This window comes from Urtica dioica, chromosome 3 (genome assembly GCF_054948205.1).
Source record: "Urtica dioica subsp. dioica isolate 48M chromosome 3, U.dioica_male_clone48M_v1_H2, whole genome shotgun sequence".
Lineage (NCBI taxonomy): Eukaryota > Viridiplantae > Streptophyta > Magnoliopsida > Rosales > Urticaceae > Urtica > Urtica dioica.
This window is the reverse complement of record NC_142758.1, coordinates 49,368,835-49,391,287: the sequence shown is the minus strand read 5'-3', so window position 1 is coordinate 49,391,287 and position 22,453 is coordinate 49,368,835. Positions and strand designations below refer to the sequence as shown.

Sequence of the window (22,453 nt, the reverse complement as noted above, 5' to 3'; positions counted from 1 at the left end):
TATTTACGGAAAATTAACGAAAGATTGACTAAAATCAAATTGCTAGTGTTTAAGATGGCTACGTATTTATAACAATGTAATAAATAATTGAACGACCAGTTCTTTTGTTTTGATGTTCAATATAAAATGGGTCTTATCAGATATTGATTAAAACGAAGCGCGCACACACACATATATATATATATATATATTAATTAAGCTGGCCTTACGAATTGACTTACATAAGTCTTCAAACAAACACTTATAATAAGTTGTTCATTTGCGTAATCTTTTAAATGTCCCAAAGATACGTATTAACATGCAACATATTTTCATATTGTGTTCAACAACCTGGCTTCTAGTTCTACTTTGTTTGGTCAATGCCTTAGAATCTTAAAGAGCATACAAAAATAACTTAACTTCATAACAAGAACAATGAACATATTAAAATAGTGAGGAACAATAACAAAATGATTAAGAGGATGGACATTTAGGTTAATAGTTCAATAATACACTTTCATTTTAAAAAATAGGTACAGTTTCATTTTATTAAGAAAATAACTCATTAAGTTGGAGCAAATTCAATTAATTGATCTAGTTAATTTAATTTAGTTCGGCTTGATAAGTTTTTTTTTTTTTTTTAATAAAATAAAACTTTGACTCGAATCTTGAAAAAAAATTAGAAATTTGACTAGTTGCAACAAATTTTTGTTAAGAGACTAGGTTGGTATACATGTCACTAAATGCAATGGACCTTGACAATAAAACTATATATACGTGTGTGCTTTGATAATTGATTGACGATTTATCCCGGATCATGTGTCGTAAAAGCTACTTGTTTCTACTTTTCCGTTTGATCTGGTTTTGTGCATAATTTAAGTAGTTTGATAGTTTGGTTTGACTGATGGGCCTTCTTGTTATAAACCTCTCGTAGAGTGATAAATCTCCTTGAGATACTTCAGCCAAAACAGAATTTTCTTGTGCATAGTACTGGAATTTGAAAACATGTACCGAATCACTCTCTAAAAACAGTTGGAGAAAAGAAAAAGGAAAAAAAAAAATCCATTTGAGCTTCAAACCTATAGTTGATGTTTCATCCGATAGTGATAAGATTGTATTTCTCTCCCATGGCGCCGTCTTTCTTTTTCTTAGACTCAATGTCCTGCAATGTGCTGGCGAATAAAGCTTCGTCGTTCGGATCCGCAATCGCAAACTCGCACTGCATTTCGTTTCTGATCAATTCAATCAAGTTTTGGATCGACGCAGCAGTGATCAGCGGGTTTCCCTTCTCATAGAAATACAGATATCTGTCGATAAAGAGATAAAAAAAGGTGGTTTAATGGGTTAATGATTCGATTAAAAATCTCTGAAATTCATTGATAAACTGATACAAGAATACAAAGATCAGCTATTTACTTGTTTAGTATCTCGACGAGGAGCGTTGTAGAGCCTACTTTTGATATTTCCCGAGCTTCTTTTGCGATTTTTACTGCACTCTCCAGGCATTCCAGTACCCTGGTTCATATTAAAATAAAACAAAATAAAACAGGTTTGTAAAGAAATCAGAAATTGTGAGATAGAAATGTATGGTGACTCGGCTCACCTTTCTCCGTCCTTCATGTTTTCTTGATCATCGATCCAAAACAGATGCGAACAAGCACAAACAGCTCTACACTGATCAGAGGTCCCAAGAAGCTTCCCAGAATACTGCAGAAACAAACGGTTTTGTGTTAGTACAAGACTTTTGGACTAGTCTTTTTGAAAGACTTAGCAGATTTTTTTCTCAAGAGTTGAATTACCTTTCTGGCCTCATCAGTTAAAAGAGCTCTCTTCTCGACCCCAAAGACTTGCATTTTCTGAAGAGTCTCAATTATTGAATGAAGGGCAGTCACTTCTGCTTTTGAATTCTATTATAGAAAATTAGACAGTTATGGGGCTAATAACAAAATGGGAAGAAAAAAAAAATAAAGTGTTCTGAGTTTTTTTTTTTTTTTTTTTAAACAAGAATCTTATATTAACAGGCTAAAAGTGCCAATTTACAAAGTGTTCTGAGTTATCACTGTTCAACTTACTGGAATTCTATCGCCATACACAGCATACGCTCGGATGAAAAAATCATATGCCACAGTTTCCAAATCACAATCATTTGCAGCCTAATTAACACAAAACGGAGACAAATCAGAATTATATCGCTCAAGGACTGGTATGTGAACAGACTAAGCATTTCTATACCTCAGCACATTCCAAGTACAACTGTACTCTCAATTCTGGTGCTGCAATTTTCACTAGAGCCTCAATAGTCTGCAACAGTTGAAACAGTATATTAAGCAACTAAACTCGTGTTTACAGACTTTCTAAGGCTGCTAATTAACTTTAACACCAGACGGGTAATGCTGCCTATGCAACAATAGTCACCCAAAAATGTAGTGACATAAAAACTACTTTTTTGTTTTGCTGCTTTGGAAAAAAAAAAAACACGGGAATTGAATCTAAACAGCCTTGCAAGCTTGAACTACCTTATCTAATAGTTGAAATAACTTCTTTGGTGTGGTTGAATCATCTTGCAATTGCCTAACCAGCTGCCATTCAAGATAGAATCACGTAAGTATAAAAAAATAAAAAAATAAAGGCTGATAATGAACCATAGGTTCGTAAAAACCTACAAGCGACCAATGTTTATTTGATTGCACTTATAAATTTTATTTACAACATTTTTAATCTCAGTATTAAGTTCATTTTCAGCAAGATTTGGTTTAGTCTAAATATTTGGTATTTCCTTGCGTCTGTTTTTATGGGCCTACATATAGAGATCATTTGAATAATAAATATATCTTTCGTCAATTATATTTAATTCTCAAGGGAATTTTGGTTAAGAGAAAGACTTGCTTCCTTATCTCTTTTCAACGTTTTTTTGTACCTTCCTTGTGCACATGTCACGAGATCGAAATCCCGGGCTCATGTGAGAGGCTTCCCTAAAAATTCAGTTACTAGGTGGCATTAAACTAATACATTACTTCACAATGACATTAATCGTGGAGTTTAAGCACTGCCCAACTACAGACAATTAACCAGACTACTTTCATGGGAACTGAAAAACACAAACTTGATTCATCACATGTATGATTAAAGAAGCTAACCACTAGGCAAGAGGAAACAAGGGGAGGAACAGTAAAAGGTATACGATTTGGTCGTCCAGCCAGTATATGTTTCTGCACGGCAGCTATGATCTGCAATCGATTGCAATTATAGCTAATTAGCTATATATTGGTGGTCAAGAGGTGTAAGGATTTATAATATTGGATTTAGCATATATTAAGTCAACACCTTGAACATCTCTTCTGTATTGTCGCTGCAGAACATCTCTATAAGAAATGCAATGGATTTTTGCTCCTCCTTAAGGTCTTCTTCGTCAATCTATGGACATACAATTTTCTTTTTATAAAAAAAGGGACTTAAATATATAGAAGAAAAAAGAAAGCTTAGGGCAATAGGCCAACCCCCGAACAAGAACAGACAGGTAGGGGTACTAAATTTACAATTTAAATCAAAGACGAAGAAAAATCTGTAAAGATAAGTATGTCATATGAAATAAATCAAAGATAAGTATGTCCCATTCAAAATTATTTTTTTTGGGGGGGGGGGGGGGGGGGGAACTGAAAACACTAGGAAATGCTAGGTGGTACCTTTGAGATGACTCCAACCCAAGACCTCTTGGAAATAATCCAATCCAAATTATTATAAAACCTTCTTATCAACTCAAGCAATGCTTCGACCTATGATGAGATGAAAAAAAAAAGAAAAAAAAAGCCATGTCTTAGAACTAAAGGACCATTTTGGATAAACGGATAAACGATGTCACGTTATATATACCTTATTAGCTGTTGCAATTTGGGTTTTATTCTTCTTGATGCTCTAAATTATAGGCTACGATGTGAACATATTTGACTTATATTCATTGGCATGGAATATAGCAAGCTTTAAAACTCGAGGGATGTTTGTGAGACACTTTAAAACAGAATGTATAGTCGTAACATTTGTTAAAACGGAGGGGATATTTCAAATAATTTCCCTTAAAATAAGGAAAAAAAATTGTCATCTAATTTAGTATTCTTGTAATCAGAGAGAATTGGTTCTCTCAAATAAAGAAACCGAGTTCAATATCAAATCCTAAATTTCCCGTAGTTTCTTAAATATTTTAAGCCTCAGCTAGAAAATGTACCTTGCAAGGAGAGATATTCTTGCAATGAGCACGGGCTTCACAGAGTGCCACGGAGATTGCCCAATTCACTCGTCTGGCGGGCTAAAAAGTAAAAAAAAAAAAAAAAAAGGTAAATGTTATCAGAAAACTATTTAAAAGAAGAAAAATAAGAGAGAGCAATCACTCTGCGACTGCCGAAATACCCTCTTGAGTAAGTCCATAGAAATTTCTTCAATACTTGTGTCCAGAACATTTTCAACAGCGTTTTGCTCCAATGGATCCTTTAAAAAAAACAAAGAATCACAAATAAGTGAAAGTAAAACTCCATTCTCACATTTGTTTTCTTCTTCTCTTTAATTTGGCCGGTTTAAACAATTCTTTGATTATTCTAGTCCTAGTTATCAATAATCAAGAATGTTCACCAAAGAGCAAGTCAAAATCTGCCTTTCGTTTCAATTTGGGTGACAAAACCTCGTTGACATAAAAAACAGACCAAATTCTTTGATTATTCTAGTTCTAACTATCAATAATCAAGAATGTTCACCAAAGAGCAAGTCAAAATCTACCTTTCACTTCAATTTGGGGGACAAAACCTCGTTGACGTAAAAAACAGACCAAATTCTTTGATTATTCTTGTTCTAGTTATATCAATAATCAAGAATGTTCACCATAGAGCAAGTCAAGTCTACCTTTCACTTCAATTTGGGGGACAAAACCTCGTTGACGTAAAAAACAAACCAAATTCTTTGATTAATTCTAGTTCTAGTTATCAATAATCAAAAATGTTCACCAAAGAGCAAGTCAAAATCTACCTTTCCCTTCAATTTGGGGGACAAAACCTCGTTGACGTAAAAACAGACCAAGTTTTTCTTTTCACCTTCACAGCACCAAACAGGAAGAGAAAAGCGTGTACAAGTTTCTTCAGATAGCGTTAACACAATCTATGAACAATCAAACATGTTTAAGTTATTGAACTGCAAATTTAATTCGAATTTACAATCCAAGAACGATAAAAATCGGACCTCCATTGCTGCGACGTTGTCCATTTCAGTAACTCCAATGCTTTTGATCGACATTGGCTGTAAAGATTCAGTTTTCGAATGAAATCAATTTTTTTTAATAAGACGAAAATAAATCTTGAAGACACTAACCTGACTGGTATATCGAACCTTCTTTGAAAATAATCTTTTTTTCTGTATCTCCATTGTTATCTCATACCGAGTCTCGAAGCTTTCAGGAAATTATACGAAAACTTTCAACCTGATGGAACAGAAATTTGGATTATTAGTGTTCAAAACTCTAAAACACAAAAATGGCCGAGAGAGAGATTTCTTGGTCTTACGATAAACTGAGAAACTGAGCGGGAGAAACTGAGAAGGCGCGTAGAGAAACTGATTTTGGGTGAAAATAAAAGGAGAGAAAATGGCATTTATTAATTATTACCCAAATCAAGGTGAGATTTGGCAGGTTTTTATGTCCCTTTTATTTTACCCTTTTAAAAATACCATAATTTGTATAAAATTTTACATTAAAAATGTAGAAACTGAGAAGCTGAGAACGCGCGCAGAGAGGGAAGAGAAAGTGAGAAACCGATTTTGGGTGATGATTTTCAAAACGTAAAAAAAAAAAAAAATGGCATTTATTGCCCAAATTAAAGAAATTTTTTATTTTATTTTTTCCTCTTAAAAATACCATAAATTTGCATAAAAAGTGGAATAAGACATAAATGTCTACCACAAAAAAAAAAAAAGCAATCTAATCTATTTCCGAAAAACAAGGGCACAAAAAAATATTTTAATGGGCGTGTTTGGCACGGCTTTTTTAAGCCTGTTTTTGCTGTTAGCAAAAACCAAACTGCAATTTTACTGTTTGGTAAAACAGTTTTTAGAAAAAATTTCAAAAACGATTTTAAAAATTGTACATGAGTCACAAAAGCTACGAATCTTAGCTTTTAGAAAAAAAACGTTTTTGTATTTGATATAAAATTACTTTAATATCCCCACGTGATTATCTATAGCACTGTTAAATATTTATTTTATGTCTATTTTAGTCTTTTTACTATAATATATTTATTTTACCAAACGCAAAATCAGTTTTCGTTACCAGCAACAAATGTTTTATAAACAGCTTACCAAACACCTGTCAATTTTAAAAAAAAAAAACGTTTTTTTTTTTAAAACAAAGTTATGTCAAACGATGCCAATATAAAAAGGAATAAGCGCTGAAACATTTGAGTAATTCAAATTCAAATAATTATGGCAACTAATCAGCAATAAATAACTTCTATAAATCAAGAAATAAAATGTTTCATAATTAATCAACAAAAATTATAATTAGAAAAAAATAAACGCATATTTAAACAAAAGCAATAATATTTAGAGGATATAAATGACATTTCAAATTTTCAACACGCGAATTCAACTGCCACCTCACCACCACGTTGGTTATTTGTTAAAAAAATTGGAAACGTTGGCTATAATGGGAATAATAAGTTTGAGGTGGGTTTGGTTACAAATTTCTATTAATTAAAGCCCTAAACCATCTTCTCTCCCCGCTCTCTTTCTTTCTCCTTCGCATTCTTTTGTTTCAAACTCTTATCGTACGACCAAAGAAATCTCTCTCCCTCGGCCATCTTTGCGATTTAGGGTTTCAACACTAATAATCCAATTTCATTTAAGGGGTTACGATGGAGATACAGAAAAGGGAAAATTATGCGAAAATGTTTTCAAAGAGTGGTCAATGTACTGAGGTTAGTGTCTTCAAGTTTTATTTTCCTCTTATAAAAAAAAATTGATTTCATTCGTAAAACTGGTTCTTTATAGCCAAAGTCGATCAAAAGTATTGGAGTTGCTGAAATGGACGACGTCGCAGCAATGGAGGTCCGATTTATTTATTTATTTATTTTTTTTTTATCTTTCTTGGGTTGTAAATTCGAATTAAAATTGCAGTGCACTAATTCGAACCTATTTGATTGTCTATAGATTGTGTTAACACTGTTTGATGGAACTCGTACACGCCATTCTCTTCCTGTTTGGTGCTGTAAAGGTGAAAATAGATACTTGATCTACGCTTACGCCAACAATATTTCGACTTCGAAATTGGAGGGAATGGTAGGTTTTACTTGTTCATCAGTGAACTGATTTATCACTTCACAACTTTTCTCTTCTTTTCTTTCTTATACAAATTTGGTTAAAGATCTAGTCTCTCGGTTTCGGTTTGTAACTCCTGTAGTATCGTCTCGTTCTAGCTTCGTTTCCCAAGCTCGCCTCTGGATTAGACAGAGAAAAATGGTTATGTATTGATTATTGTTGTGCTCAATTTTTTGTGATTCTTTTTTGTAAAGGATCCATTGAAGCAAGACGTTGTTGACAATGTTCTGAAAAGAATTGTTGAAGATATTCCAGGTTACGAACTTGAACTGAAGAAGGTATTTCGGTAGTAGCAAATGGCTTATGAATTGTTTATTTATTTACAAATAATTTTCTGACAACATTTACCTTTTTTTTACTCTCTAGCTTGCCAGATGTGTAAATTGGGCGATCTCCATGGCAGTCTGTAAAGCCGGTGCTCATTGCAAGAATACCTATCTCTGCTCGGTACATTTTATAGCACATGTTAAGGGCTTAAAATATATATGAACACAAAATTAGGAGTCATGACTATGGGAAATTTAGGTATTTGATAATATACTCGGTTCTTTATTTGAGAGAACCAATTCTCTCTGACTACAAGAGTACTAAAGAAATGACAAAATTTGTTTGTTATTTCAAGGGAAATTACCAAACATATCCCATGCGTTTTAAACAAATGTTACAATTATACATTCTGTTTTAAAGTGTTTCACAAACGTCCCTCGAGTTTTAAAGCTTGCTATAGCTCATGCCTAAATTAAATATGTTCACATAGTAGCCTATAGTCTTTTCTTTACTTGTTTGTAGATAGCCATGTAGAGATGTTTGCTTGGCATTATTCTCAGTTATTATAAATTCAGTACTTGTCCAGAAGAGTTTAAAGATTTGCCACTTTGTTCCTTTGCAGTATATCAATCAGCTTGCTGGATATTTTGAAGTGGACGTCGAAGATAGATTGATCGCTGAAGAAGATAGAGATCTTGACGAGGAATTCTGGTCATACTGCAAGGCACCAATTCCTTCTTTCAACGTCACTAATGGTAGATTTCGTCCGGAAAATAGACTTGCTGACCAGGTATAACTTGGCAGTTTACTCCTTTTAGTTTTTTCGGAGATATTATAGTTGAACTTTCTGGTTTGTTTATTCTCGCAGCATCTTGTGGTCCTGCCCTTGAATGCAAACTCATTTGAGGACGCCTTTATCGCAATCCAGAAAATATACCACGAGTATTTTGCGGTGAATCAATTTTCTTTTTATATAAGTCTTTATATATATCGTTTTCGGAGATTTGTCATGCCTTCTTATCTTGCTTACTCTTATGGTCGTTCTTTTTAATCGGCCTCTTACATTCATGAAATTATATAAATTAATAAATAAATAAATAGAATCCATCTGCCAAGAATGAGGTTCAGATTGCAATTAATGCGGATAGATGGTCCTACATCCCAAATACCGCGGTAAGTCACTTTCGTGCTGTGTACGCTTAAGGCTTAACTTTTTCTTTCATTAAATAAATATTTTGATTACTGTATGAATTTAGCATATCGAAGATTGTATATTATCGCTGTGGAAGACCATTGAGAATCTGGGCTACGAAGACAAGGTTGGTTCCTTTTTTCAGGTGCCCCAACCTTTGCTTGGTTTATGGAGCACATGTGAATAAACTTAGATATTTGGAGTTTCATAATTTCAATTCTGTTTAGGTGTCACTCGGCATCAAAATTGGTGCATCTAAGCTTTATACAAACAGAAAAACTTACTTGCTGAACGTCAGTAAAGAGGTGGGTATTCTTGACTTTGTTGTAAGCTTAAAACACATAAAAGGAATCCGTACTTTAGCAAATCTAAGGTGAAACACAAAACAAAGTTGCTAATCTGTTTATTTATTCATCATATCCTAAGCATCAAAATCAGTCGGAGAAAGGCCGTGGACCAGACTATAATTTTGTTCATAATTTGGTGCATACTCTAGATAATTAACAACTTAACTTTTCCTATAGACTAGTGAAAGCTTCCCGGAGATCAGTGGCGATGCACTCTATGAAGCTTATTGTTCACTTCTGTACGACGTCGTTGAGTTACTCGAAGATATGTTTCACATGGATGACCATGTGAATTGCGCCAAGCTAACTAGATCAAGTGACAGAGTCGTGGTTACGGAATTCGATCCTTTGAATAGAGGTGGAAGGTTCACGGATATTGAACTAGGTAGTCGCAATAGCTTGGAGTTGAAGGTACCTCTAGAACTCCTCGTGTTTTAATCATTTCTCAGCGGGACTGTAAATTCGTTCGTGTACACCGTTTTGGCTACAGGTGGATGAATTAGGCTCTCTGACAGAGTGCATTAATTTGGTGGGGGCAGCCAAAGATTTGGAGTGGACAGTCATATTGTCAAGCCATGAAAGGTTTGTAGCTCAATCTTGACAAGGGATTTATATGGTGGTGGTTAATAGATTTTCAATTTTTGAGAGATTTCACATTTTTTTATTGCAGCTGCGAGACGAGTGACGATTTCCTTGCAGATTTTAGCATCGGTCTGAGTCTGGTAGCTTTTCCTTTTAACTCTGGAATCAATAGCATTTCCCTTACCCCCTTTTTTTTGTCTTATCTCTCTGTTTGAAATTTATAAAATTTATCTTAGGATCATATCAAGATTGGAGTCTCGTGCTTAACTAAATCTTGCAGAGTTTGCAACCGGGTTGGTCATCTTTCGTACGTACTCCTTGATCTATCACTATCAATGCACTTCTAAGTCTGTCTTTAAATTATTTTCAGCTTCGTAAACTTGAAATTGACGGAGATAAAGGAAGTTGGAGGTATAGATCCCATGAAAATATAAAAGTTAATCTATGATGAGAGATCTGTTTATCCACAAACTAAATCTCAATTCAACTTTATCAGGATTGGGAAGTAAGAAGGGTCGAGGAGAAGGAAAAGAAGTGTTGTGCGGATACAAAGATAGCACACTTCAAAATGGTAATTAAATGCATAAGAAAAAAGAGTTGAGAGGGTAAGTGAAGATTACTGTTTATTGCTAACACGGTTTTGCTTCTCTTGTGATGTAAAACAGCGGAAACTTTATGGTTATTGTTGAGGCCAAGATATCAATAACACTATGATGCTATATGGTCTCTGCTTTGAATTATGTTTATGTATTAGTGTGAGGGAACCCCAGACTCAGCCTCTTATTAGGCCTTCCAACCTGATTCCAACAGTGCACTTTTCCGATGGAGAAAACGGAACTCCTTTATGTTGCATATTAGAACTAATGAAAGCATGATTGCGAGGATGATATCTTTGTTTGTTTCAAATTGAGCTAGAATTTTATTTACTTACGACAATGATCTCAATTCAAATGGTGAAGTTAAATTTATCACATCTGTGTTTTTATTATCATATGGCAAACTTTACAAAGTCTATCACATGGTACACCTGTTGAATAAATATATATTTAAGAGGAATATAAGTGAACCGGCCCATTTCCTACCCTCTTTAAAAAAATTAGCCCGAGTTCCAATTAATTAAAAAGGTAGTCCAACTCTTAAACATTACTAATATTGTCCTTTCATGTTGCTTAATGGAATTTATTTTTTTACATATCCCTTCATTTTATGAACAAATTCGAATCACTCTATCGTGGTTTTGAGTGTTGATTTTCGTTCTTCATCCGAAGATTTTTCATGTTCGTCAGGTAAATTAAATTTACCAGTTATGTAAATTAATTTACTGTTCGATTTTATTACTCAAGTTTGTTTGTTTTTATACATTCGCAAATGCGTTAATTAATTTACTTCTTTAAACTATGAGTTCAGGGGGTAGGTTTGACACGATTTAAGAAGTGTTGTGCAGAGAGAGAGAGAGAGCGCTTTATTTGGTAATAAATGTGTCAATATATGAATTTTGGGTGATTTTTGGTAATTGACAAGTAATTGATATTATATTATCAATTTTCTTTTTTTCTTTCATTAATTGTATTTTCATTTATTTTTTATTTTACAATTTTGTCCTCAACTTAAAGTCGCATGACAAGCATTCCCTATTTAATCAATTTTTTAACGGAAAACTTGACAGAAAGAATTAAATCTGAAATCCCTTCAAACATGAAGGGAAAAAACAACACTTTTTAAAATTTTGGGAGTCAATTCTTAAACGTGTCATAGTTGAAAGGTAAAAATTATCATTAATATCTAAAGATATTTTGATTAATATATTTTGAACAGTTGACAATCAGGATATAAAGGAATATATATTGTATCAGTAGTCATATTTTCTAAAATTTCTCTATGTAAGTTCCAAAAAAACAAATAAAATATAGATGGACGAGGAAAATAAATCCGTAAAAGTAATTGCCTAATCTAAAAGCTTTAAGAATATCAACGCTGAAATTACAGAACAAGGAAAAAAACTGTCAACTTTCCTAATGGAGAAATTTTATATAAAAGATGACATATTTTGCTTAATATTCTTTTTTGAAAGGTTGACTATTAACATAGAAACAGAGTCGTATTTTCTAAAATTTCTCCATATAAGTTCCAAAAAAACAAAATATATGTACATGTAAACTCATTTATATATGGCCGAGTTCATTAAAGGAAGTAGTACAGTAAAAAAAATCTACATAATAAATCTTTGATAAGCAGTTGTCCTAATATATAGCAAACATGTGCAATTACCCATTTTGAATTATATCTTACCATACTTAAGAGATACGTACGTACAATTGGCCATTATATATACCCAAGCCGCCTTTTACACTTTACACACAATTCTCACAATTTCACAACATTCCAAACGATATATATTATGTCGCACTTTCCCCAACAACGTCCCGTTCAAGAAACCGACTTCTTAGCTCGCTTCGAAGCTCAATCCTCCACCAATGACGTCACCGTTCAAGAAATCGACTTCTTAGCCAGGTTCGGAGCTCAATCCTCCCGCAATGACGTCACTGTTAAAGAAATCGACTTCTTAGCAGGCTTCGACGCTCAGTCCTCTGGCAATAATGCCGTCACGGTTCGAGAAATCGCCTTCTTAGCCGGCGGTTTCGAAGCTCGGTCTGAACGGAAATTCGAGCGTGGTCAAAATAGCCCTTCACCGCCGTGGTTTCCTTAGACGAGTCCTCCTCCAAAAACTTATGACTTCCTTGCTTCATTTTCAGCTCATACTACCTATACTTCTCATGATGATGATGATGATTTGGGTCTCAAGCTTTAGAGTTGATTAATTATGCATGGTTTTTTTTTTGTTATTTATATTGTTTCTGTTTATCTTAGTTTTATATTAAGCTTTTTTTTTTAATCGTTCCTGCAATTTCTTTTTCTTCTTATTATTATTATTATTATTATTATTATTATTATTATTATTATTATTATTATTATTATTATTATTATATTAGTTGTTTGTTATTCTTTATTTTCAATAAGATTTGTATCCCCGCAGGTTCAAGAAAAAAAAAAGTATATTTAGTTATTGTGTTGTGTGACTTGTGTCCGTAAATTATCTTGTTCTCATTATTTTTTTCTTATAAGAATAGCCTCTTCCGTTGTCAAAATAATACTCTCTCATATATTTATTTTTATCTTCTTTCCCAATTTATCGAAGAGAACGTAGCATGAAATCTTTTCAACTGATTTTGAGAAAATAATTGTATATTAATAGAAACCATCATTTGATAATTTGTTTTTGTTTTTTATTAAAAAAATCGACGAATTTTCATTACCGACATAGACAAGAGTTGTGTTGCATGGACACAATTTCCGTCAGTTTTGAATAATGCATGTATCACCCTTTCGTATAAAAATATATATATATATATATATATATATATATATATATATATGGACCTTATATCATTTTTTAAATTTCAATTATAAGCCTTCAAATCAAAATCACTTTAAGAAAACAACGCAGAATAACTTTTTATTTATTTATAACACACAATATATCTTACATAATATGATGCAGAAGCTACACAGAAAAAGCAAACTGCGTGAGTAACATGAAACTAATTTCCTTCATCCAAAGAAGAATAAGAAGAAAAACAAAGAATCAAAAGCACTTGATTACATTCAAACGTGGTTCCTAATGGAAATTACCCATTCTTTTGGACATGTATTAGCTAAATTGCCATGTAAATATATTAGTAATTAAAAAAAAAAAAAAAAAAAAAAAAAAAAAAAACTCCATTGCAAATATCACACACGAGACTAGGGTATATATTTACACTAAAATGACGGATTTACCCTTGACGGAGCAAGCGTAGGCAAGAACCTCCGGGTCCGCCTCGAACCGCGCCATGTCCTCGGTCCTAAGGTTGACCCAAGCCTCGATTCCTCCGCCGGACTTGGCGTCGAAGAACGACACCAAGTTCTTGAACGAGAGCCGAGCCGAGGCCACGAACCCCGGCTCGCCCCACCCGAAATCGGCCCCGTAGATCGGGAACCGACACAAGCTCGTGAAGCTTATCGAGACCACCTCGCCGCTCTTCACCTGAGCCAGCCTCTGCTTCAGAAAGCCCACGTGGCCTCCTTCTTCTTCCCTCAGCTTCCTCACGAAGTCCGCGTCGACTCCGGCGATGGAGTCTCGGACTCGGCTCACGATGGTGGAGTTTCCGTTCTCGTCCGGCTCCGGCGAGGGCACGGAGATCGCGATTCGGCTCACGTTTCCGAAGAGATTTTCCGGCAGTGGAGGCTCGGTCCGGGGACGGAGGTTGACGGCGTGGAGCATCGTGAATATTCCGGCGGCGGCGGCGGAGTCTTTGGGCTTCAACGCCGCCGTGAGTCGGGTCCATATGAAGGCCGAGAGAGCCTCCACCCTTGTTGGGCGGCGCGTGTACTTCAGGCTCGTCTTGTCTTCATACCTGTGATAATTAATACATCAACTAAAATATTAATAGTATAACGACTAATTAGTATGTGATATTCAAAAAGAAGTGTTTTCGATCATTGTCATAGTCATTGATTTTAAAAACAAAAAATTAGAGGTAGTAGTCCACTAAAACGTTTGGAATTCTTATATATAGTCAACGATTTATAAATTTTATATAAATAGTGATAAACATCGTAATCTTAATATGTCATTTCATTAAAATAAAATGATGAAGTATTTACGTTAATAACGCGTGTAAATACATAGACGTGAGTATTTACCTAAAATTTACAAAACATTTATTATATAATAATGTGAAATCGTAAATATAATTATATATCTAATATTGGACCTACACTAAAACTATTTTCCGAAAAAAAATTAGAGTAATCAAAGAATCGATAAGCAAAAACAATTTGTAGAATATATGTAGAGAGTAAAAAAGTAGCCAAAAGAGTTAGCAAGATTAACATATATATAAAAAATAATAATTTAAAGTACACAACTTATAAAACTTGACGTGATTACTTTAATATTTCGCTGCTAAAAGTGATGAAAATAATTGCAGCTATAAATATATACGAATGTATAAAAATATAATAAATAAATAAACTAATCTATTACGTGTGAGTGAAAAATTAAACAAACAAAAAAAATACGTGTGGAATTAGTTAATTTAAATATAAATTATGGAAGATCCAATCTTAACAAACCCTAATTTTACTTAAGATCGGTTTCATCTTAGTACTCACCTGACCCTAAGCTCCTCGATACTATTCGCATCAAACACAAACCGCTTCACAACGATATCGTTCTTCACAATACTATTGTTCGCAGAGTAACCAGACATTTCCCTCGCCGGAAAAATCCTCCCGGTACCGAAAACCGCCGACTTAACAACATCCATCTCCCCGCGCGAAATCGCCGCCCACGCGTTCAGAAACACGAAGAAAGTCAACGCGTCGGCGACTTTATGGTTGACGCAGAGACTCACCGCCACGCCTCCGCATCGGAAGAAAGTCGCCATGGCGGCGACCGGAATCTCCAAAACCCTAACGTCGTCGATCTCCACGGCGAGAAGTTTGTTCATTTCTCCGGCGTCAAAGTCTTCGAAGAGTTCGGAGATCGTTGACTCGGTCTCGGCCTCGACGAAGAGAGCTCCGGCATCGTCGCAGTCGACGATTAGGTCGGACTGGATTAGGGTTCCGGCGAAGGGGTGGAAGAGAGAGAGCGCTTCGGAGAGAGAGTCTTTGAGGCGGGAACAGCGGTTATTGTTAGGGTTTTTATGTAGGGGTGTTTTCGTCATTTTACGGAAGAAGAGGATTGTGGGCATGTAGATTGGAGGAGCGAGCTGGTCGAGGAACGACAGCTCGTAGCGGCGGAGATCGGGTGGTGTTGGAGACGAGGGCTTCACTCGCTCCGATGATGACACGTGGACATTGAGCTTCATGTTATTACTAGTTGTTGTAAACTTGTAATATATCTTAAGATATGTGGCTTGGTTGTGATTGTTAGAGTTTATATAGTTGAGCTAGATATCAGGGTCAAAGTGAGTTATTTTCTCAAAGTGTAATTGTAGGCATATGGTTTTTTTTTATATACACACACACACACACATATATATATTATATATATATATATATATATATATATATATGTCAACTCTTTATGAAAATGTTTATAATGTGGACTAGCTTGGATGTTATGGAGCAACTTGAACTTTGAGACGAAGACTTAACACACACACACACAAACACACACACACACACACACACACATATATATATATGTATATATATATATAAATTTGAGCTAGCAAAGTCAAGGTCAAAGATCAAAGTCAAAGCTATGTATCTCTTTTTTTTTTTATTGAGAAAAAAGCTATGTATCACCTTAAAATGTATTTGCATGGAAAATATTATGCATGTGGGCCTGATATTATTCTTATAATACGATTATTAAATATGTCAACTCTATTATAAAAGATTTATAATGTGGACGGACTAGCATATTATAACCTACATTATGAAACCTTGATATTGAGTTTATATTCCGACCGTAAACAAAGTTGACTGATTCCTTGAATGCGACACGTCAGCTCCCCCTACTAATGGTATGGAAAATTGTTCGTGCCGGCGTTGATTATCTACACGTGAAGTAGTTTTCATGCTAATATGCCTAAAGATTGATGAGAATTAAGGCACAAAAGCGCTTCGGCCAGAAATAGTTTTCGCACCCGAGAAAGCGATGCAAGATTTCGGCCAGAAATAGTTTTCGCAAACAAAACAAGACTTTCAGGAAAAATGTGAATATGGTTGCTTAGCTGGCTGAGCTGACTAAAGTAGAGAAGACAAAGTTTGCTGATATAGACAACTATATATGTTCCCACTCAAATACGAGAAGTTTTAAGTTTACTTTCTCAACGCGAAATAAAAAGATAAGACACCCATCATATACGGTGACGTGACGACTTGTTAATTCTTATAAGTTGTGACATTATCCAATGTATCAAATTACAATAATATATGCGAAGTCACGATTCGTAATATACTATTATTACATGTTGATATTACGTGTTGACGGACTTATTTTCTGTTTTGACAAAAACAGTCTACAAAAAACTCGTTTGGAAAATTCATTGCCACGAAGGCAGCTACCCCTTGCATAACGAAAAGGCTTATTTATATACATATACATATATATATATACATATACATACATATATATATATATATATATATCCACCGAATATTCCTTTATCTTCTTGTGATAATTTAAGGAAGTACGCTACGAAAGAAGTGTACTTCTTATCAAGGGAATTAAGAACAATTCACGTCTTAGTGATTTCATCTCACACCTTGATTTTGGGATATCACAAATAGTCCATTCAAGGTAGAGGCATACTTCTATGCTGACGCACCACGTACCAAGTTTATAATCATTACTAAAAATAGTTTAAAATGAATAACATAAATAAAATATGAAAAGAAACATTCATCACCAAATTTTCGAAAAATTTAAACAAATGCACTAAACATAAGAAAAAATACTAAGCTAAAAGAATCCAACTTTAAATTTTTCGATATTATGGATACTAATCACACGCAGCCACCTTACAAAGACATAACATGAATGTTAATCTATAAATTTCAATTTTTAGATTAGCAAGCGATTATTGCACACAAACTTTTTTTTTTCTATGCTTGTTATCTACCGAGATTTGTTTATTCAATAGCCGATCAAAAAGACCACAAGGCGCTCCGTTCATCCTTGCGGATATGACTCTACTCCGTTTGAGATCAGATGTAGAGCTTCTATATCATTTCAAGTTTATTATAAATTATTTTGAAATATTTGTGGCATAAAAACCTAATACACTGGATTCCAAAATATGACCCTTAAAAATAAGTAAGTTAATGTACTTTACCTCGGTAAAAAAAATTAAATAAAAACGTATAAAATATAACTTTTGAAGTTTTCAGTCCTATGTACCACGCCTCACATTTTACAAAGCAACTGAGTATGCTCTTTTTTTTTTCTTTTTTTTTTTTAATGTGTTTTACTTGATTTTTATTTATTTAGGTGGTGTATTATTAAATACATGCATGTGCATTTTTTTAGTCAGGCATGTGCAATATTATTGATGACTCTGTGATTATTTGAAATCTTTTTTTAACCCTGCAAAAGATCATTATTGGAAGGTGAAATTTCTTTACCTTTTTTTTTCAAACAATGAAGTTTCTTTACCTGATATCATCACTTTAAGACTAGACTTAATTGCAATAAGTTTTGGGCCACCATTGGATGTGAAGAGATAATTATTTGTGGAAAACGTGAATTATAGAAAAATACGAGTTAAAGGTATTTACCCATAAAAAGTTGTCATGATTCTCTTTATACAATGAGAAATTATATATGAACTACTACTTTAAAATTGAGATGATAAAATAGTCAACGTTTGAAGAATTTTTTAAAAATAGCCAATATTATTTACGTGACAATCCAACAAAAATTTTAATCCCAATTATAACTTTTAGAGTGTATTCAATTTAAATTTAAAATTTATATAGTAATTACATTGTTGGAAATAACAATTACATTTTATTGTTTTTTATTTTGAATTTCTTAATTATCTCTTTCATTAATTATCTCTTTTTCTCTCTCTCTTCGCTTTTAACCCTGCGTACATGTTACCATGTAGCAAATTCCTTGCACAATATCGTGAAGAAATTATTTTTCCTATTGGCTCAAAGTTCAGTATTGAAGCATAAGTGAAGAGTGTTTCCATATTCTGGTGCAATTATCAATTCTCTCTTCACCAACAAATCCATAAAAACGACCACAAATTTCTTCACTCGCAATCATTACCCAATAACAACTTTTCTCATTTGATCTCTCACGATCTACAAAGATTGAACGTAACATTTTATGTTCATGGACCTTACAATCAGCGATAAGAAAGATCGGGATAAATTGTTTTTGTCAATTTTTAATAAATCTCTGGGTGTTGTTTTTAGGTAATGATCGTTAATAATTATGATAAATTTATGAGTTTGTGCTATAACATTTGGGTTTGTTTTCTTAGTATGGATTTCGATTTTTTAATCCTTAATTTCTTTCGATTTCTAAAATTTGGTCTTCGAATATTTGTTCGTTGTCCTTGATCAATTTTGTTTCCATAATTTGTCATTTGTTTATTTTGATCAATTTGATATATATTATTGTTGAACCTGAGATCTCTTTTTTTTTCGTAACTTGTCATTTATTTATTTTGGTTAATTTGACACATAATTTTATTGAATATAATATTTCTTTTTTTCGTAATCTGTCATTTGTTTATTTTAGTCAATTAGACATATATTATTGTTGAATTTGAGATCTCTATTTTTGTAACTTGTCATTTGTTTATTTTGGTTAATTGATTGACACATGATAATTTGTTGAATTTGAGATCTCAGTTGTCAATATTAAAGTGGAATAGCTCCACATTGATTGTGTGTGTCAATGAACATATGTTTATATATCGATTTGACATCTCCACTTGACATCAATTGATTTTAGATGAAATTCAATATGGTATCAGAGTCTTGTCCATTCACACAATTTGAATTTGGCCCGACCCATGAAAAGCATGAGTGAGATTGTTACTCAGCCTGATCACGCTAATATGTTTGAGGGAGAATATTGAAGTGAGATAATCTCACTGTGTGTATGAATGAACATGTTTATATAGGTTGGATCTCCTCACTTTGACACCAATTAGTTTTAAGTTTTAAGATAGAATTCAACATTGACATTTCTAGTGGTGTATCCATGTCCGACAGTTATTTCGTCTGATCAATGAGATAAGAAGTTGTTAGGAATATTTCCGACATAAGTATTCTGATAAATTACCATAGGATTGCACATACACACTCATAATAAAACGGAAATAATAATGAAATACGAGATATAGAAGGAAAACACACCACACGTCTAATTTGCATGTTTTTCAAATTTTCAAATCAAATGCTTGGTCAGATGATAAAAATTGGCATATTTAAGAATCTCCACGTCATCTTCGAGCCTTGCCATAATTTCCGGTTTCAAGCTCACGTAGGCCTCAATTCCACCGCCACGTTTGAAGACTGTTGAAGCTATACTCCACAAACTCGCCGCCTTCCATCTCTCTCTCTTCCTCTGCCCCGTCCTTGCTCGCCGAGAAAAGGCGAGAAAATATGAAAACCGACAATGCCTCGACCCGGGAGACCCAGCTAGCTACCATACTTTGCCCTAATCGCCTCGATCGCCAGAGAGTCGAATGAGAACATCTTCAATGTGACCAGGGTCTCGATCGATAAGGTGGGGTCGAGCCGAAACGACTCATTTGTGGTTTGTATGTTGAACACTTGAACAAATTGACTTTTAAAATAGAAGTGACATGATAGGATTTGGACGTGAATTTGCATAATGATTTTAAATTACTTCACGCTGCTGTGAGTGTGAGTGTGTGTGACTGAAATGCTTGATTACATGATATGGCAGGTTGTTTTCTTGCTATTCCCCATCATTGTAAGTTGTTTTCTTTTTTGCCGAGAGGCTGATCCGGGTAATCTCAAAGCTGGAGCATGTTTTGGCAAAAAATGAATGCCCGTTGATTGAGGAACTTGTAGTTTACGAATAAAGTTAGCTATTCTCTATTTTTAAAGAAAATTAAACATTGATTTTTGTTTGTGATTGTAAAATATACCTTTGATCATTTTATGTTATGAAATATGACATTATATATATGGTATTTTGTTTTGTTTTTAATATTTTAGCATATGTTTTTATAGAAAAATTGAATATTTAAATAAAATGTATTATAGAAAAGAGATTCATGAACTACTATTTAAAACAGTAGTTTCAAATTAGGGGAGATATGTAAACACTCCAGATAACCAAAGTAGTTGTCCGGTATAACTACAACAAAAATCAGTAGTCTATAAAATATAAACTATTTGAATAAAATAAACTAGTTTCTAATACTGTGGTTTTTACACTACATGTATAAGTATAAATTGTAGTAACATATTTCGACTACAGTTTTATAAGTTATCAATGAACCCTATTATTGAAATTGCTCAGGATACCCTTTTTTAGCTTCTATAACCTATTTCTTAGTTCAAGATCTCTTCTTACTAACTGGAATCAAAGAATTAGTAGATCTGTTCCGCCCAAACCAAAATGGGCTAGGGTTATGAACTTATAATCGATAATCTGAAGATCGAGCCGATTCCATGATTATAAGTTCATTACATACCGGATATAGGGTTATATGCATTCTAATTATGAGAAGGGGTCCTTCGAGCTAAATAGATACTATGTTTACATATAGATCCCTACGTCGTTACATTCCATTTAATTTAGGATTAGGCGTAATCGGACCTGCTTTTTACATGACAAAATAAAAAGACTCCAGTGTGCGCGATAGATGTTAGTTGCGAAATCGTAGTCGAAGTATAATAACTACAGTTTTTTGCCATAGTTGCTAAGCTCTTTTTTTTTTTTTTTGTAGTATGAGTTCAAAGCATGTTCAGACCTCATGGATCCCAAACAAGTTCTCAGGACCAAAGGTCAACTTTATTGAGCATTTTTTGAGTCAGTTCTTATTAGAATCAGGAACGCCTTACCTTCAAGCATTATATTACCACCTCATGCTTATCATTGGCCAACCTAATACCTTGAATTTTCTTCTCAACACCTTGAGCTGATGAAGCAGAGACGATTATTGGTTGTTCAGCTGATGAGCTCGATCAAATGAAATCTCTCAGGTAAATATAGTTATTTATACATGGTTATATGTATATATGTGGTGTAATTTGATGAGCTTTGGTTAACTAATATACACTATATACATATACATAATAAAGAGTAACTAAACGATTTCCAAGCACTTATTTATCAGGTTTTGTAGCACTTATCACCTATGAACATAACTCGGCCTCTCTCTATTTTGTTTTGTTTGCATTCAATTTTTATTTTATTTATTTACCTGAAGTATAATAAGTGCAGTGGAAAGGATAAGTATGGATAGTGAGAGTCAAATTTTGCTATTTTGTGTTATGTACATAATTCCGTGTCTCTCTATTTAGTTTTGTCTACATTACCCGCCACTCAAATAGGGTACATATGCGGGATAGTTCATTCTTTGGAAACATGGTGTGCAATACCGCTCGAAAAGAGTTCCAGATTTTCACAGCAAAATCACCATAAAAAAATATGGTTCATACCTTCCGTATCAGGTATGAGGAAACAGTGACATTTAGAAACCATAAGAATTCCAATTTGTTTTATATGATCATCAATAGGAAGTCTTTGTACCATGATTTCCAAACAAAAAAGCAAATTTTTGTGGGTACTTTGGATTCCTAAAGGAGTGAGTTCCACTTGAGGGCTTTGATTACACAGGTGAGAGAAATACTTCCAGCGGTAACAATGAGTAGAAGTGAAGATTCCGGAAAAGGAAGGAGTCCATTAAAGACAATCCGACGTATCATTGATGTGAGCACATGAAATAAATCTCCAAAATGTATCCGGGAGGACATCGTGTAAATGTTGCATAAGGCTAGAATCAAAGCATCCTTAAGCAACATTGAGAGCATCATTAAAAGAGGAGAGAGAAAACTGATTAAGAATGATGCCACACCCGTTGTCATACCAAAAAGAGATTTCACATTTACCGATTTTTCATTGCGAATTATCAAGAATAATTCTTTCAATTTTCGACCACAAAATAGAGACCTCGTTGCCAAAAAT

General features: G+C 33.8%; 2 protein-coding genes and 1 long non-coding RNA gene across 4 annotated transcripts; 1 reads left to right on the top strand and 2 right to left on the bottom strand.

Moving 5' to 3' along the window:
* Positions 1 to 895: 895 nt before the first annotated feature.
* Positions 896 to 5,578, bottom strand: LOC149403475 (vacuolar protein sorting-associated protein 35B-like). Of its 2 annotated transcripts, XM_089609915.1 has the most exons (16): positions 5,520 to 5,578; positions 5,329 to 5,437; positions 5,200 to 5,256; positions 4,990 to 5,118; positions 4,381 to 4,458; positions 4,199 to 4,279; positions 3,663 to 3,752; positions 3,304 to 3,393; positions 3,117 to 3,206; positions 2,496 to 2,558; positions 2,212 to 2,280; positions 2,052 to 2,132; positions 1,779 to 1,886; positions 1,583 to 1,686; positions 1,396 to 1,494; positions 896 to 1,286 (listed from the first exon to the last, which is right to left on the bottom strand). In XM_089609915.1, exons 2-16 carry the CDS (start codon positions 5,380 to 5,382, stop codon positions 1,073 to 1,075), a joined length of 1,407 nt encoding a protein of 468 aa, XP_089466041.1. In that variant the 5' UTR covers positions 5,383 to 5,437; positions 5,520 to 5,578; the 3' UTR covers positions 896 to 1,072. The 2 variants fall into 2 exon arrangements, with proteins under 2 accessions (XP_089466041.1, XP_089466042.1); XM_089609916.1 differs by lacking the exon at positions 3,663 to 3,752.
* A 4,393-nt stretch (positions 5,579 to 9,971) lies between these two features.
* On the top strand, positions 9,972 to 10,260 carry LOC149403474 (uncharacterized). The gene is made up of 3 exons (XR_016296153.1): positions 9,972 to 10,007; positions 10,085 to 10,125; positions 10,211 to 10,260. It is a non-coding gene; the product is annotated as an uncharacterized LOC149403474 (long non-coding RNA).
* A 3,268-nt stretch (positions 10,261 to 13,528) lies between these two features.
* On the bottom strand, positions 13,529 to 15,665 carry LOC149403473 (limonoid 21-O-acetyltransferse-like). Its single transcript, XM_089608703.1, has 2 exons — positions 14,929 to 15,665; positions 13,529 to 14,168 (listed from the first exon to the last, which is right to left on the bottom strand). The coding sequence occupies exons 1-2, from the start codon at positions 15,624 to 15,626 to the stop codon at positions 13,529 to 13,531; spliced, it is 1,338 nt and encodes a 445-aa protein (XP_089464829.1). The 5' UTR covers positions 15,627 to 15,665.
* Positions 15,666 to 22,453: the final 6,788 nt, after the last annotated feature.